This window comes from Gymnogyps californianus, chromosome Z (genome assembly GCF_018139145.2).
Source record: "Gymnogyps californianus isolate 813 chromosome Z, ASM1813914v2, whole genome shotgun sequence".
Taxonomy (NCBI): domain Eukaryota; kingdom Metazoa; phylum Chordata; class Aves; order Accipitriformes; family Cathartidae; genus Gymnogyps; species Gymnogyps californianus.
The window spans coordinates 23,132,378-23,150,794 of NC_059500.1; the positions used below are offsets into that span (position 1 = coordinate 23,132,378).

An 18,417-nucleotide genomic window follows, 5' to 3' on the forward strand; every position below is an offset into this window, starting at 1 on the left:
TGGGACAAACATTTCCAAAGGAAAATAAGTCTTACATTAGGCTTCTAAATACATATCATTAATTTCATTTTCAGCAGTGCACACTCTCTGGTGGTCCCCACTCATCTGACAGCATGGGGAACCATAAAAGTCATGATGTGAAAAACTTGCAAGTTACCTTCTCATCCATCTGAGGCGTGCCTACATGTGTGTACACATGCATTTAAGGCATCTACATGAATTACAGAGAGTTCACAACAGCAACTCGTATTGTTTTAGCGACAATGCTAAGCACAATTAGTAACAGTCAACACTGTCACTTACCTGTTTTACTTCCAAGCAGTTAAACAACATTGAGTTTTTTCTACAACAAAACTGATATTGTAATGTAAGGTCATAGATGAACACTGACACAATGAAAGCTCACAGAAAGGACTAACAAGCCAAGGAGTTAGCATTCAAATTATTGATTAGTAGATACTGAAACACTCCTTATATAGCTTAGTCAGGCTAAATGGAGGTAATTTAGGCACAAATTTCACTGTCCAATAATGACAATACTTTTTCCAGCCATTCACTCACATGCATTTCTCTTACAAGCTATACAAACAAATAGTTACCTGAATAATTTCCAGCACCACTGGAAAACAGTAGAGTTGATGCAAGACCTGTAATCTTCATTCACCATTTCTATACTAACAACTATGCCTATAACAGCAAATAAATTTTCTCAATCTGCCTATTAGCTAGGAATTCAACTTCTGTTCCTCAACTTCCCAAACTGTTCTGTCCCTTGCACAGTTCATCAAAAAGACAAATGAACTGATTAGTCACAGCATGGGGATGTAGAATAATTTCACAAAATTTTTGCTTATCTTTAGTCATACATATTTCTCCTTGGCTGGACTTAAAGTAGCTAACACTATGTGGACAGACATAAAAACCAGTAACAATACGTGAAGACCTTCGCCTTGCCCAAGCTGTGCTAAAGTACAGTAAAAGGAAGGCATAGGATGAAATCTCACAAAGAAGAACAGCAGTCATCTGCTTCTGCTTCACTCTTCCCTCAGATCTACTACTTACAGGCATTTGCCTCAAGGGGCAGGAGAGCAACCTCTTAACCTGTTTTTCACCAAATGAAAAATATTCTGCGTTGAAGACAATCTCTACAGCATTCTGCAGCACAGGTTGGCCATAATATAGTGCAGAGCATCTGCACTGTGATTACAAAATTTTAATTCTGTAAAGAGTTTGTGTCTACTGAACAGCCTGTGACAAATCTGACGTTGAACAAACTGAAGTTTTTCCAATGCTAGAACCTTTCTTTACTCAGAAGATAAATGGAAGAAAGTCTTCAAACCTCCCAAAATGAAGAGAGAGAGAGGAGGCAGAAGAGATTATGGAACAAACAGATAAAATGACCAATAGCACATTACGGGCACCAGTTGAGACTCACTTAATGGATTAACTTGAACTCACGGATGAAATAGCTCAAATTAAGGTGATATGTAACCTCTTGTGTACACCACTTAGCCTTTTTAGACTGGAAAGAAACAAATGGGACAACAATTTTTAAAACCGGTTATGAGAGACATCTGGAGAACTGGAGGACTGTACGCTTGCTCTATATTGCTGAAGTCATTTAAAGCTCTAAGAATAGGATCTGTAGATATATGGATACATATGATAGCCTGGGGAAGAATCAATGTGGCTTCTATAAAGGGAAGTTACATCTCAAAACCACAGAACTTTTTGAAAAATTCTGCAAACATTTGAATAAAGGACATTTGATTGATTAGTCTACTTGGATTTCCAAAAGTTACTTGACAAGGACCCTCACCAAAGGTTCTTGAGGAAGCCACAGAAGGAAGAAATTAATTAGTAGTTGGTTAAGAGATACAAAACAGGGAAGAAATAAGTGCTCAGTTTTCACAGCGCACAGAGGTCATCAATAAGTCTGATGGACCAGAGGTGGTGTCTGCTACTCAACGAGCCAGTACAGGAGCTGAGATGAGAAATGAGGTGACACTAGTTGGTTGGGGTTTTTTTAAAATCAAAGTTCATAATAGTAAGTTTCTGTCCAACTGAAGAGCTGCAAGAGGACTCTACTGAGATTCAGTGACAGGGTTTTAAATGGCAGATGAAATTCCATATAAATAAATACAAAATGATGAATATTGAACACAATCCTAATTTCATATATTAAAGAGACTAAGTGGCCTATTAACACAAGCAAAGAAATCTTGAAATCTAAGCAAAAGTTCCACAAATCATCAACTCCATGCGCACTTGTAGTTAAAAAAAAAAAAAAAAAAAAGCAACCCAAACCCAAGCAACTGTTAAGAAGTATTAAGCATTATCCCCTGTACAAATTAACTGTGTGAATATCTCCATCTATGGAGATATTGAAAACTCCACTGGACACGGTCCTGGGAAACCTCCTCTAGCTGACTCTGCTTAAGCAGGGAGATTGGACTAGGTGATCTTAAGAGGTTCCTGCCAACTTCATCCATTCTGTGATTCTGTGTTACATCTTGAGCAAATCTACATTATGATTCTGATATGAGGAACAGAGCTGAAGCTTCAGATTTCTGAAGGCTGAGGAACTGCTCTGGGCAAGTATCCTTAGATGCTTGCCCTGTTCTTACACTCCTTTCTAGGTATGTGCTTCTCGTAACAGATGGAGACAGGATATTGGCCTAAACAGACCTTTGATCTGACCCAGCACAGCCATTCTTACACTATAAAGGCTCAAATACTTTAGGATGACCAGTTCATTTTAAATTCATATTGCAAACATATATGCATACATTAGTCAGAGAAAGCAGGATTTTCAGACGTGATTTTTTTTTTTTTTGAGATTCTGAAATGGCTGAAAGTTCTGAAAACAAATACTTAGTGTTTCCAAACAAGGTGTGTCCACAAACAGAATGGAAAATGTATCCATGCTATTATCAGAGATTCTTACCAAAAGGCAAATTTAAGTTTCCTTTAAACACGGTAACGCACATATCCAGTGTGCTACATGCTCACCTCTGAGAGCAACAGCTCCAGTTTAGATACATTTTCCACTAGCCAGCCATTAAGGATGTAGAAGACCACAACATAGGCCCTCAAAGAGATTTTGATTTCGTTTTGAGATAAGAATGTGACTAGGAGAATTTGGCTGATCCCTTGGTGATGTCAACAGATCAATATTGAACTTACTGCTGTCAACAAGCAGACTCTGAAAATCAATGCAGTTATTCTGAAGATAAGCAGCAAGAACTCTCCTGAGTCATCAGGACAGCTCCTGGTAACATGGGCAACCACGTCGTACAGTCTCTTTCACAAAATGATCACATAACAATTTTAGGCACAGTTCTTGTCTCTCCTGCTCATATTGAAAAGGCTGTTACAGAACTACAGATGGTTAGATACTTTCTTCTAAATTACAATTTTTATTGTAATCATGGTCAAGTTACTTCTTTCCTCCTTTGCATGCAGAAGGAGTTCTTAAATTTAAGTGAATTATTCTACCTCACAGGTGTGGTTCTCTGTTGGAGAACTATCATCACCTTTACCCAGCACCATCTGTTGGACTAAAGAAACCCAATTCCTCCACAGTGTATTTTCAGATGAAAAATTTACAAATAATTTTAAACAGGATTTTTCAGAATACATATGAAGGCAAGCATTTTATGCCACTGTTGCAGTCACTTTTCACAACTGCATTTATTATGCTGGCTGGATAAAAACTGAGGACAAATCAGGTCCTATAACTCACAGACCCACGTAATTTTCAAGTGCCATTTAAAAACATGCTATTTTTCATTTTTGTTTGACAGAGTTACTGGAGCTGAGTCCTTCTACATTCAGGAATCATTAAATGTATCCACACTTAATCCACATTCCAAAAATGGCAGGAGGAATATGGGATCGTGGTAGAAACCTATCTGCATAATGAAATCTAATCCCTCACTTATCCTGAAACATCAAGATTTCTGTCAGCTTTCTGACTAGCATACCAATTATAGCCTGTTTGGCACTCATCGCAAGAAGATAGGTGTAGAATGCCCAATTTTTCAGCTTCTGAAGTTGCACCCATTAAATACAGCAGAGAATATTTCTTCCTCTTTGCATAAAGACAATTGAGAGCGCTTTCTAAAGAAAGCGCTAGGAGCTGGGGGGAAGGAAGGTGAGAATAGCCCTAGATGTCCTTAAGTAAAGGAGCAAAGAGTCATCAAAAGAATGCAAAGGAACAGATTCATCGTTGGTGTGGGCAATGTTGCAAGAACTCTGATTTTTTTGGTTTCAATTTGAGTGGGATAATGGTATAGAGGGGAAGAGTTTTATAAACCATTTGCTTTTAGAATTTTTTTCTCCCTCTCAAGAAAATTTGCCTAGGCAATCTAACCTTCCTCAAAAGCCTGCCAGAAACACACTGCTCTCTACTTCAGTGTTTCTATTTTTTTCCGACATGCATGTTTGAGCAATATTTCTTTGGTTTGTTACACATCATATTTAATATTTTAATTATTGACTTTGGCATAAACTTAGGAGTATGCTGATTCAGTTTGCTGATAATAAAGGTGGGGACGCACTGCCAATACAGGAGAGGACTGTAATATCAGAAAGGAAAAACTGTACTTACTACCTGGGGAGTGGGAGCAAGAGAAAAGGGATAAAATTTAGCTGTATTAACCGCAAAGTCATGCATTACAGACAAATAACAAGAACTTTGCTGTAAAATACAAGACTCATCAACTGCAAACAGAGAAAGAAAATGGAAGACATACAGTCTGGGCAACAAACAACCAGACAGCTACAAAATACCAAGACAGCAGCTGTGAGAAAGGCAAATGTCATCTCTTCCCATTCAATAATCTTTCTTGTTCTTATTAGAAAAGTCTGAGAATTTTATAACTGGAGTCAGCAGATAAACACAGCTTCTGCAACCTCCCTATGTTCCAGTAGGGAAATATATCATATGAAAGCTGCACCACTTTCGGTGTAACATGTAAAACGAAGTCCAAGCAGGAACCAAAGACAGAAGGTGAAAACAGTTAAAAGAGGGACCTGCATCAAAACTCTCATAAGGCACCATGGTACAAGAGATAAACATAGTTTGTTCTTGCAATCTGGTTACTTTGAGTCAAGAATGTCTTTAATTAACACAAAATGTAAAATGTGAAAGTGTTTTTAAATTATAATTCGAAATTGTTGAAAAATTCCATGCTGTGAAACTGTCCCTTATCCACATCATGCCAATACTTCAATTACCCATCCTAACTCGAAACAAAAACAAATGCCAAAATACTGAAATTTAACATGGGATGGAAATTCTGGAGTTTCTCGCATCTGCCAATTCACTATTGTAAAGATATGAATACGTGGATAAAAAACTTCAACAGACATGACTCTGAGGCATGAAATATGGTCTTCCAATGGCCATATGCCATTGTGGATAACTAACACATCTTGCTAATCATTATTATTCTGTTTCAGCTGTGACCAGGGAAAAACACAATGAAATGGTCTTACTAGGTATTCAATACAGTTAAAACACATGGTTTATAAGAAGCACCATGGCAAACTATTTAAACAGGCTATCTGGTAAATATTTATTGTGTTCATTTACAAATACCAAACATAACCAGTTCACAAAATAGGGACTGACAGGAGAAAGAAAGTAAGATTTGTTGGGCTACTTATTTAAAGAATAAATTTCACCAGCTCTAATTTAGACGGTCATCTGCAAGGCAAATATATCTAATATCATTATTTCCATCACAAATGACTTTTCATCTTTTCTGAAGTCATGTAGAAAAAGAATGTGAAGAGGTTAAAATATTTTGGTTTCTTTTTTTTAATACATAAATGTTGCAAGAACAATAAAAACAGACTAGTATAGATCAAACCAGCTGAAATAACTTTACAGTAACATGGGCTATTGTCTTTTAACTAGACAAGCTGAACATTCAAATGGTCAAGAAGATACTGTTGCACTGAGGAGGAGGAGAAGGTGGAGGAGGAGATGACCAAGGTTGTTTTGTCATTTGAAATGAATGATTCTCTGGAAATAGAAGAGTATTCTCTTTATGCTACTGCCAATCAAATCAACTCTTTGAGCAAGTTTTTATAGTAGTGAATAAAACTGCCTTTTTCACTCAGTTTTATTCCTGTTCCACCTACTTTTGAACACCTATGATATGAATTATGCATAGAGGTGGGATTTGAATTTAAATTCAAAAAATAATTTACCTGCATATTTATTATGGAGGTATTACAGAGATGGAGATGGGTTTCATCTCTATGAGAGTCAGAGCAGAAAACATGCCAGTGAATTTTAGGGTATCATCTCTTTCATTGCAGATTTTCCATTACATATTGACCCAATCTGGCAATTGATTACTGATCTTACTTAGCATTCATCGATTATTAATTTTAACTACCAATCCAAATTCTGTTCTCGTTTGCAGTTAAGATATCCTTGAATTAAATTGCTGTGAATGGAGAATCAGATGCAATAACTTTACCGGCCTTCCTCTCCCCTGCAGCAAACAAAATGAATTTACTATTGCCTTTTTAGTGTCAGAAGTGTTGATCCAATATTACCAGTTACTTGCTGTTTTAACAGTATTTTGTTAAGACTAGACCTGGCTTCCTCTTTCAACTCAAGTCAATCCCCTGCCAGTTAGCTAACAGACCAGTATATAGTGAACAGTGCGCTCCATAAGCATTTGCAGCTTCCATCAGGCTGCAAAGAATCCCAGAAAAAAAAAAGGGGGGGGGGGGGGGGGGGGGGGGGGGGGGGGGGGGGGGGGGCGGGGGGAGGGGAGAAAAACACCCACCTTTATTATGTTTCTTCATTTGATCACCTGAAACCCAAAGTCACTAAACAAAATCATTAGTCATTTCCTAAATGATCATCAGTATCTGCACCATAAAGTGGTGCTTCCCATTACAAAATCAACTTTGCAGCCCTTCCCTTTTTAATTTTACTAAGCTAATCAGCCAGAAAATCATGAGGGTTTGAAGAGAACGTAGAGAGATGGATCACTCGCTGCCCCTACAGCACAAGGTGGGGCGGGGGGCAGAGCATCCAATGAAGCTAGCAGGTAAAAACATTCATGCACGTGTATCTTACAGGTCTCTGAACTTAGATTATGACAATGATGTCAGAGTTCTCAACATGTTTTGTGTTCGGTTTTAGCAAATCATTATTGCACAATATGGAAAGCTGACAAGCAAATGTTCTTCATCAGGAAAACAAACTTCTGTAAAGCACTGTATACCAGATCAGAATTGTGGTTCATTAATCTAGAAAACTTGTCAACAGGCTAAAAAAAAAAAAAGACGAAATCAGTACTCATCCATGGCAGACTTTATCTTGAGGCCTTACAAGCCTTACCAAGACACCCGTTTTCTCTGCAAAAGTATAAAACTATGTAATACCACCACATTAAAAAAAAAAAAAAAAAAAAAAAATCAATGTGTGCCAAAAGAATTTAAATAATTTGTGACCCACAGCATGTTCTTAAAACACTCTCATTGGTCCACAATATTAGACCGGTGCAGGACACCTAATAAATCCGAAACAGCAAACACCATCTCGCATATAGAGAGAATCTGAAAGAGGTACTTTCTCAAATTTGAAGAAAATTCAAACAACTAATCTCCAAAGAATATAAGCAGCTAGAAGGTCTCTTTATCAACTGAAAGTTGCACAACTTATGGCCAGCCTTCCACAGAAGGGGTATGAAAGTCCACTCCTTTCAACACAGTATTAATTTTTTTTACAGCTAAACACAAAATACAATCACATAGCACATTCTTTAGTACTGGCAGTATGCCTCTGTTAACAAGGATTATTTAAAGAAAAATCAATATGAATATTATTTCAGAAGTACTTAAAGATAATACCAGACTTCTTACTCCATGGATATTCATTAAGATCACACACTTTTTTATTTCCATTTATTCATGAGTGCAAAATTGTTCATTGAAAGTAATTTATTTAGATTAAATTGGAATCTGTGCATTTAATTTCTGAGCTAATCCCAACTTCTTTACATGAATTTGTTATCTACTAATATCAGCGTTTGAGTTTTTTAATAAATGAATGAATGTCAACAAGCAATTCACAATTTGTAGTGACTGATCTGATTGACTGCCCCCCCTCAGTCACATGATGCTATGCCGCCTCATTAGAAAACATAAAATCAAGACATTTGTAGAACATTTTTGTTTATGTAGTATTCAGTTCTGCTAAAGTCTGTGGAGCAATCAGGGTCATCTTCATGAATAAAGCCACAATCAATTGAGTATTTTAAGATGCAGTATCAGTTCCCAAAGGCAGTGAACCTGGCAGACATCAATATGCTTTAAAGATCAAAAGACTGAAAATAAGTAACAATATTAGTGTGTTTGTGAGGATCTGAACTGAGAAGAAACTACAAATACTTGCAAGAAGGAAAAATTATTGCGGCCGGGGGGCGGGGAACCAGTTCCTTAAACCCAAGCAACTACTTCTTTCACAATGCCTGGAGAGGGGCCAGAGGAGAGATCCATCACATGTTTCTAGTGAGGAGAGTTTGGGGAAAATGACTGTGGATATGACATCAGTTCTGAGGTAAAGTTGCAGTTCTGGCATCTTCTCTGTGGCATATGGATGCTCGCAGCGAGGTATGCATCGGAGCACAGACTATACATTTGTTGAAGGGCTTAAATTTTAATGTTGTCATTTTTGACGCTCTGCGTTATAAATCTTGGACTTGCTTTTACCACTGCTTTATCCCCTCCAAAAAGCCATGATAAATAAATAGTAAACTGTCAAAGGGCAGCATGTTTTATAATTTTTTTTTCCCTGAAAGGGGTTCCCATTTTCCTTATCTTTTATTTTACATTTTATGATTCTTGAGTTCTAGCACGGATAATCGTACATGTGAAAGGAGGACAACTTATAAGCTGCAGCATTATTTTGCCCAGGTGATTACTTCACTTGTGTCAGAATTAGCATACAGTTCCAACCATGTAATTTGGTGGTTCCTGCCAAATAATTTCTCTCCTGTTATCCCCTGCAGACGAAATTCAAAGAGACAAAAGCTTTCGTTGCTATAGATTGAATGGTCCCTTTCAAAGTCATATTGTTGTAGGGTCTCCTAACTTAGAATTACTTTACAAGGAAAGCAACAACACCTCAGCAATCTATTCTCAGGGCACCAGATGCAAATATTGATTGTCCCCAACAATTTGTGTGTTTTAACTGATAGTAACCTATGACAGTAACAACACCATTTTTGCATTCATTCTATAACCAAAAGATACATTTGCAATGTGTATTGGTATAGCATTATATCACCATCTTTGTGTTTTAAACATTATATAGTCTAAGAAATTGAGCCCATACAATGTATATGTTGATCAAAAACCTCACACTCAAAAATGGTCTTGGATCTCTCCTTCTCAATGATCTTTCCCATTGCATCATGCTAACAGATCTTAAAAAAAACATAGAAAAAAGAAGCAGGCTTCCATGTGCATGACCACAACCTTCCTACACACTCCAGTAAACTCAAGGGAAATGTCAATCTGTCCTTAAGACGTATAATTCTCAGCAGTTACAGTATGTTTGGGCTGCTCCGAAACACGCAGAAGCCGAGATATCATTCTGAGCAGAACCTTCCCTACTAACACCATCACAACAAAACATGCATTTACCTTCCGAAACAGATCTTATTTCCTAGGTCAGAAAGAGCTGGGAAAGCATCACAGGCAACGAACTGCAGTCTTGGAACAGAGCAAGGAAGAAGTATGCTTTTCTTGCCCTGTTTGGATGAGTTTCTAGAGGTTTAAAAACTAACACAGACAGACGCTGGGAAAACATATCCTGTGCACTTTTGCCAAAAGAGGGGTCACTCTGAAAGACCTTTCTTAACACTGAGATACGCAAAGGTGACAACAAGAAAACAACATGCTTCCACAACACAACAATTCCTAATTTAAATTCTTAATGATTCACCAGCTCAGATTTCACAGAGCTGCTAGCTCAGACTCCAAAGAACAAGGAAGAAAAAAACCCCAATTCCTCATAAATTAGAGACAAGTTTAGTTTTTAAGAGCAGTAACCAGTAAGTTAAAATGCATTTTCTGGTGATTACTGGTTGGCTGAGGACACTGACAATGCAAGGCCAAATGAAGGATCACTAACAACAGGTGTAAGAGTATTTCCAAGGTATCAATGACTGGTTGTAAAAGCTGTCATTCTTATCCATTTTTTTAAAATGGAGGAGATAGGGAAACCATAAATATTGAAAAAGACATTAGACAAACCAAGAACAAAAAGTAGCATCACCATTTGGAAATACACAGAACATCTGGTTACCCTTTCTCAGACGGAGCATCACTGTACTGTAAAAAGAACATCCCTTGTGAAATTAGTGATTGTTCAGATAATAAAGGTCTGCTTATTGTGAAGAGAGGAAGCATGGTAAGAATGCCTAAATGAAGAAGTCAACAGCAAATACGCAAGTTTGTATGTTTAAATTCCGCTTCATTGTGAAAGCACAAGGGAGTACGTGTTCTTTCTTTTTATGCAGTTTGAAGTCCTACTAATGGTTCATATGTATTGTGCATACATAGATGAAAATAATATTCAAATCTTTGCACTTTTTTCCACACAATGTGAAGTGTCAGAAGATCATTTTCCCAAAGCCCAGCCAATAATACATATTCCCTTTAGCTTCCAAGTTAATTAAAACTTGAGCAGACATTGACCTGTGCATTATTTTGAATGCATAATATCACAAGCATCCTATTAATCAACTTGCAGATTAACTACAGTTATATTCAAATACAGTATCACTGGGACATATAATCTAGGTATGCACCAGCAAGTAGTGCAGTGCAGTAGGAGCACACCAGTGTTACAGATGGTGGCAACATGCTGATATCAACACACAAACTTTTTGCAGGTTTTACGTCAGATGAGCCCTGATCTAGTCCTGTGAACTGATCGCTCACAAAAGGTTAGAGTGGATTAAGTGCTCCTGAACTGCATCTTCTGGTTCAGCTACATTCAGTCTGCTCTGTGCGCTCCAAGAACGCCCCTTGATGCAAAACAAAGCACAGCACAGTGAGAGAGGATAATTGGGACATTTGTTTCACAAAAGTCACTCCCGATCCAAATTAAAGCTTCAGTGTAGATGCACCCACAAATTGCCTTTTTAAAATAGGAATGGTGCGATACAACGTTACAAATAAAATCTCACTGCTTCTGTAATTGGAAACATGTAAATACATGCCATTATCAGTAGTCTATTTAAGTTTGTATTTAGAAGAAGGAAAGCTTGTTTCAAACTATTTTTTATATAATACAGTTCTGACTTAGATATTACTGATTGTACTAAAAACCCTGTAATCTGTTTATTTACAGAGGTAGCAGGGCAGTTTCTTCCACAGAAACAAGCATTAACATATTCCTGAAAGAAGGCAGCTGCGATAGTGTTAGCTTCTCTGATGTGACTGTCCGCAAGCATTGACAGCTAAACACTTTGTCCATAGCTGATTGAATCAACAAACCTATTTTCCATCATGGCATGACAGAAACAATGTCTCAGTCACAGTATTGACAGGAATCAGATATATACATAAGCCATTGTGAAAAATGCATATTTTATCATCTGTTTTCTGAGACCTAGTGAAGCAGGTGTTGAGTTTGCAGTTCAATGCAAAACTCCTAGCTGCAACAGAACAATGGTTTTGCCACAAATCCCAACTGTAAAGGGATTTGAACAACTGTCTGTAAAACTTAAAACTCATTTTCTAACAAGAATGGAATGTCAGCTATGCCAACAAATACTCAAAAAAAGGTTTCTTCTTTTCTAACTAAGAAACTTGCAGAGAGAGATAATGTTTAGACAAGTAACTTAGTGCCTAAGATAGGCATTTGGACAACAGAGTCAATAACAATCATCTCCCATGGCAAGGTTCAAAATATCTACCCTAAGAGCCCATTTCTCTCCATGATTAGAGAGCCTCAAGTGAAATGGTATGTCTACTCTCAATTGGTTTTTATTTACAGAATGGTAGGGGAAATCTTCTTTTCTTGCTTTTTCAACACCAGGTTTTTAATTCTGAATCAAGCAGTTGTTGAACTGAACCAGACAAAACTGAAGAAAATACTGCACTGAGTAAAGAATTTCAGTTTTTTTCAAAAACCTGGCCTATACATTGCAAGTTCTGGTTCCTGGTACCCAAGCGAGGAATTTCATCCAGAACACTGGGTTAAGAAGCTATAGAGCTTCCACAGAAAACGTTCGCTGCATGGTATTAATTTTTATTTATGACTCTCTGTAGATCAACATGCATTTTGATAGGGACCGACTTCCCCCCTTTTAGAGCAGTGTCTTGCTTAACAAAAATCTGACATCCTCTTTCTGGCCGATTTAGCATTGGGTTGTCTTCTCCACAACAGCACTGCTTCAGCAGAAGGAGCAGAGCGCGTGTTCACCATAGAAAAGCCTGCTGTCAAATGCTTGGGACATTTTTCAAGGGGAAAGATGAGGTGGACAGAACCCCTTCAAGAGGAAAAGGAAGTGAAAATCTTCAACTAGGGCTATGCCAGCTGGTGCGAAAGACCGTTCTCCACGCCCACCTGCCACCTTGGCCAGCACCAAAAGGACACTATGCCCCCTGTATCTCCTATCTTCCTACCTCAAAGCAACGTCTAACGTTGCTAGCTGCTCTACCACAACAGTCCCAAATGAGGCCTCAGATCCACCTCTTCAACAGCCTTCTGTATCAGCAGGAACTGCCTGCAGGAAAATGCTTGCTGCTTGCCTGAAAGTGTGAGGTTAACAAGCAAGTTGCAGTTCATGGTACGATGTGACCCGGAGAACAGGCAAATCTACACAGGCAGTTTCTGCTCAAAGATAATTCTCATCCTGGTCCAGCTAAGCACTCCACACTCACATTCAGACAGCTAGCACCATGTGCTGTCAGCAGCATGCCTGCACCTTTTTGGAAAATCCTCAGGTCCAGTACTAAAAGTCACAAGCAAGTAAGCAAAAGTGTTACTGAAGGAGGGACTGACCTACTTTAACTGCACCCCAAAGCAAAATGAGCAAGTGATTTTCAAAATAAACACAGCAAACAGTCTGTATAACAAATGACTCTTGAGATGAACAGAAAAAAGGCCCATTTATTTTTTTTTTAATGAAGGAATGGAAGGGAAAATAATTGGCATACTTTCAAAGCAAAAACTCTTTGAACTTCAAAGCATCGAGTGCAAAAACAATCCATTTCTATAAAATCATGCTTATACAAAGGAGTTACCTGATTTCATCTACTACTGCCATTACAAAAGTAGATGCTACTATGACAGCACTGATAAATAAGATTGACAGAGTAAAACATCATTCTGCACAGTGAAATCTTGAGTTCGAACCACACATTGGACGTAAACTCTCTCTGTGCTAAGAACTCAAGGACAGAAACCACTATGATTCAGCTCACACTGTCAATTCAAGGTAAGTTGCAATTACTGAGTGCCTTTCAGTTTCAGGTCCTCAGCAAGGAACACACAATTGAAAGACCACTCATGAAGGAAAAGGTAACCTTGGAAGATCCTGATTTATCATTCTAAGACAAAGAAAAATGCCTGTCACTTTTCTGGGTTTTTTAAAATTATTATTATTTTATTCAAACTTTGAAACTGAAAGAAAGCCCTAAGGATTTGGTTGGAAATACCTCCAGCTGCTCTTGACCATTTCATAGATCTGCAATATGCCTACAATAATAACATTAGACAGTTTCAACTCAAATAGTTATGTAGTTTGGCACACTTAGGCAAGAGAGTGCATGCTAAATAAAATTCCATAACTAAAATTCCAACAAAGAGAAATTCCTTTTTCATAATATTGCTGAGTATCAAAAAAATTGTTACTGAACTTTCTCTTCACTCAAATACCATTTTTAGACAAATCCTGAATTCCGAAACTCTGTACCAAAAGATACAGCATGGGTTATATAAGGCTAACAAAAGGTTTTAGTCTTTAAGGAACATACAAGTTTAGAACCTAAGATTATTAAAATCCTTTTCCAAGGGAGTGTGGAAAATAAGCTTTTATATTAAATACACTCAGAACAAAATTCCAATGTCCACAATTGACCAATATTGCAAGCTTCAGAGAAGGAACAGACACCCTTTGTAAAACAAAGGCCAAAATTTCATCTTTAAAGCATTTTGAACTCCAGTTACGTGGTACACACAAAATGCCCTTGTCAGAAATGGGGTTTTCTGACTTTTAGTCCACCTAAAAGGAAGGTGAACTAGCCAGGCATTCAGTAGAATATAAAAATAGCTGTCCTGGGTCAGAATAAAAGTCTGTCTAGCCCAGAATACTGTCTCTAACAGTGGCCAAACACAGATGCCTCAAGAAGAATATAGGAGTACAGCAAACCTCTATCAATACTGTCACAGAATATTCTCATAACATTCAACAACTTACAGTCCAGTAGTTAGTATCTTCATGTTTAATCAGTCTTAATGGATTTCCTGAATGCAAACTTGCCTAGTTGCCCATGTAAGCTTTTAGCATCAATAGTATCCAGTGGCCAGGAGTTCCACCACTTAACTACATGCTGTGCTGAAATGGCCTCACTTCCTGTGGTTCATTTTTGACTTGCTAGCTTTGTCTGATGCCCTGCAGAGCTTGCATCAGAGAAAACAGCAAACAAGCACCTCTAACCAGGTGTTCCAGCCATGCCACACGTGTCTCCAGAGGTCTCTGTCTTAATCTCACTATAGGATTTACTAGGGAAAGAAAACCACTAAATGGTTTCTCCTCCGTCCCTATTTTATTTATCTAAACTGAATTTCATCCGCCATTTACATGCCCTATCAGTCCAATAAGGTCTTTCTGCAATTCTTCACAGGCAACGCTGTCTTTAAAACCCTCAATAATTTAGTAAGACCAGCAAGTATCACTGCTCAACCCCTTTATTTATGAGCGTGTTGAGCAGCACAAGACACCTGAACTGATCCCTGTGGAACTCCACTGTTGAAAGACGACTGTTTACTCCTACCCAAGATTTTAGGTATTTATTATTTTTCTTACTAGCAGGACCTTCCCCCTCTTCTCCCATGACTCCTTAGCTGGCCATACAAGCAAGAATTACTAACTATGATGGCTTAGGGATTTACCAGACATACTTTGCAGAAAGGGCACTCCTTCCAAAGGGGAACTCCCATACTTGGCAACAGCTGTCCAAATGCAGGGCTTTGCAGTCTGACAAAAGACATCTTCCAAGCCCTGTATTTGTTAAAGATACTTTAGGATAGTGTCTCCTGTTGGTTGTTTTAGTATATTATTTGGATTTACTGCATCTAAAGGGATCACATACCCACATTTTTCAGCCTCACCTGATACACTTTCACCACCACTAACCTAAGCAATGAATATTTTTTTGTAGATGTACTCAAAATCATCTCCAAAATTAAAAGGTTGGAGACAAGGTTACCAAGAGAAAACAACACAGTTTTATATTACACTTAGGAACGAAGCGGGATTGTTGGATCTCCCTTATAGATTTGCTAAGATACACCTGGGCTGTCAGAGGGGGTCTGAGATAAGTATCAGCACTCTGGATGCTGGCTCTGAAAGGATCTCAAAGCTAGCCTTGGGACCTAAGGACAGAGATCTCGCTGCCATACTGTTGTGGTTTAACCATTAGTGCGATTTTCCCTCGGAGCATGTACTCCTCCTAGTTCTTCTCTCTCCTTTCCCTACCTCATGGTCTTTGATTAAGATGGTTCTTATCTCCTGTTTTCTTTCTGCTTTTGTTTTAAATCTTATTTCCTAGTTCTATCCAACAGCAGAGCAGACTTAGTGGCTCGCATCTCTACACTAGTTGGGTGTGGTTATCTTCCTTATTCAAACCTTTTGTTAGTGTTTCAGCATCTACTGTCTCACCTTGCAAGGTAGAAAAGCCCACTGCACCTCAGCTTTCATTAACTATTCCTTCCTCAGACAGGAGAGTTCACATTTTAAAACCACTTCCCAAGCTACCCAATAAATCCATGATGTATCATCAATACAGACTATTCTTAAATGAAGCCCACAGTCACTAGCACACATGCTGAAAGGATTCTAGACAGACCACACATAACAGTATTAATCCAGGCGACAGAGTTGGTATCAACTGCTGCTATTCAGCAGTACGCACTTTTTTTTGGTCAATCCAGGACACAAAACTGACACAACAATATTTCCTGCTTTGCATTTTTATGTTTCTGCATAGGTGTACAGTGAAGTCAAGTACAAATGTGGTAAGCGTACATAAACCTATGCCTATTGAAATCTGTCTAGCATGAGTAGCAATAGTGGCAAAAAGGTAACAGCAGACGCTTAAGACCTAGCCAGCAAGCCAAGAATGATACTATATTGCATTTCTACAGCCTTTCCTGCCTGTCAGTTACAGTACAGCAGGTACTGGTATGCTTTGTAGCAATAACTTTCATTGCATGTCCTTTCTGCAAAAATACTGTACCAAGGCAACCATGTTATTACTTGCAAATTTCCCACAGTCATCCAGGATTTTAATATCTATCACTGGCAAGATTAACAATTGCAATTTGTTACCTACTGACTTACAGATTTAAGTCATCTACTGCAAACCCTTAAAAAAGCTGTCATTTTCCACTTTTTTTTTTACACATTATTTTCTACCCACAAATTCAACGTGAGCCAACAACTGTATTTAGAGAGTAAAAATCGCACCTTAGATATAGGCAACAGCACTTTACACTGGACTTCAGTCTTAAAAAAATTGAACAGTTGGGACCTTGAAGTTGCCAGGCAGAAACATCAGGGCAGTAGTACAGAATTCATGAATGAACATGTACCAGCTCACTCGCCTGCACTGCACTCCAATGAAAAGACTCTGCTTACAGAGGCCTATTCACAGACTCCTGTCTCGGGTGGGAGTTTTGTCAGCGCAAGGTCTGAAGGTGCTGATAATGGCAATAACGATAAAAGGTCTCGTACGAAGCGAGGCTGCGAATAAGCTGACATTTTAGTGCTCTCGAAGTGATGCCTGCCATTCAGCTTATACAGTATTATGCCTAGAGTCTGCAAATACACAGGTAACCTGCTAACGTAAAGCTGCTCACGTGGACCAGCGTTTACTGAGACGGACGGATGCCTTCTCCTGAAAATAACTCGTTTCTTTTGCGGATTTGCACAGCGTGGCTCCCGGGAGGTGTCATTTTCCTTCGAAAGCCCACACGCCGTGAAAGCTAGCACGCACTCCTGATGCCGTTCACACAAGCCAAAGTTTTGCCGCTCTCGCCACAGCGACGCAGTGCCGGCGGGGAGGGGACATCCAGCCCCGGCAGCCCCGGCCCCGCCGCTCCGGCCGGGGAGGCGCCCCCGCGGACGTGCCCGCGCCCCGCGCCCCGCGGCCGCCCCGTCCCCTCCCGCCCCGTCCCGTCCCGCCCCGGCGCCGCCTCACCGTCCCAGCTCGGACTCCAGCTCGAAGTAGTGGGCCAGGGTGTCCTTGTTGGAGCCGTCGATCCAGTAGTCGGGGGCGGCCGACCCGGGGCGGCCGGCGGCCGAGGAGCCGGAGGAGGATGAGGAGGATGAGGAGGAGGATGAGGAGGAGGAGGGCATGGTGACTTTCAGCATGCCGGGACGCCTGCCGGGGGCCGCCCCCTCCTCCGCACCGGCTGCAGAAAGCAGAGCGACAAGGCGGCTGGCGGCGGCGGTACCTCACCTCACCTCATCTCCCTTCCTTCCTTCCTCCCTCCCTCCCTCCCTCCGTTCTTCCTTCCCTCCCTCCCTCCCTCCCTCCCTCTCTCTCGCTCTCGCTCTCTCTCCCCTCCTCCTCCTCCCCGCCCCGCCGCGCCGGGCCGGGCCGGGCTGGAGCAGCGGCGGCGGGGCCTCCCCCCCAGCCCGGAGGGGCGGCGGGGGCGCCTCCGACTGGGCGGGCCCGGAGCTGCCGGCGGGGCGGAGCGGGGGGGCGGGCACGGCGACGGCCGCCGCGGCGCAGGGAGCCGCCCCGGGCGGGGGTCGCACCGCCCCCAGCCCCGCCAGGCCGAGCGCGGCCGGCAGCCGCCTGCCCCGGGGCCGTGCGGGCAGCGAGCCCCGGGGCTGGCCCGGGACGGCGGGCGCCCCGCCAGTTCGCCAAAGGCATCCTGGCACGAGCGGTCACCGGGAGCTCAGCCGCCCGCAGCCCTGCCAACGTTGGGACCGAGCTCCACGGGGGGACAACTTCACGAAGGGAGAAATGGCACCCGGATCTGGAGGGACCGCTGCCGTTGTTGCCGGGGTCGGGCGGCCCGAGCTGGCCCGGCCGGCGGTGGGGCCGGGAAGGATGCGTAGCCCGCAGCGAGGTGGGCGCCACCCCGTTGTGCTGCACCATTTTGCCAGTTCCAGATCTGGGATCGGTTATCAG

At 40.7% G+C, this 18,417-nt stretch overlaps 1 protein-coding gene across 1 annotated transcript in view; it reads right to left on the minus strand.

The window, feature by feature from the left end:
- The window catches only part of CAMK4 (calcium/calmodulin dependent protein kinase IV), a 173,653-nt gene extending 156,005 nt beyond the window's left edge, over positions 1–17,648 (minus strand). Inside the window, exon 1 of the mRNA XM_050913388.1 lies at positions 17,476–17,648. Coding sequence (XP_050769345.1) covers positions 17,476–17,648 — 173 coding nt within the window. The remainder of the gene's footprint in view (positions 1–17,475) is intronic.
- Positions 17,649–18,417: the final 769 nt, after the last annotated feature.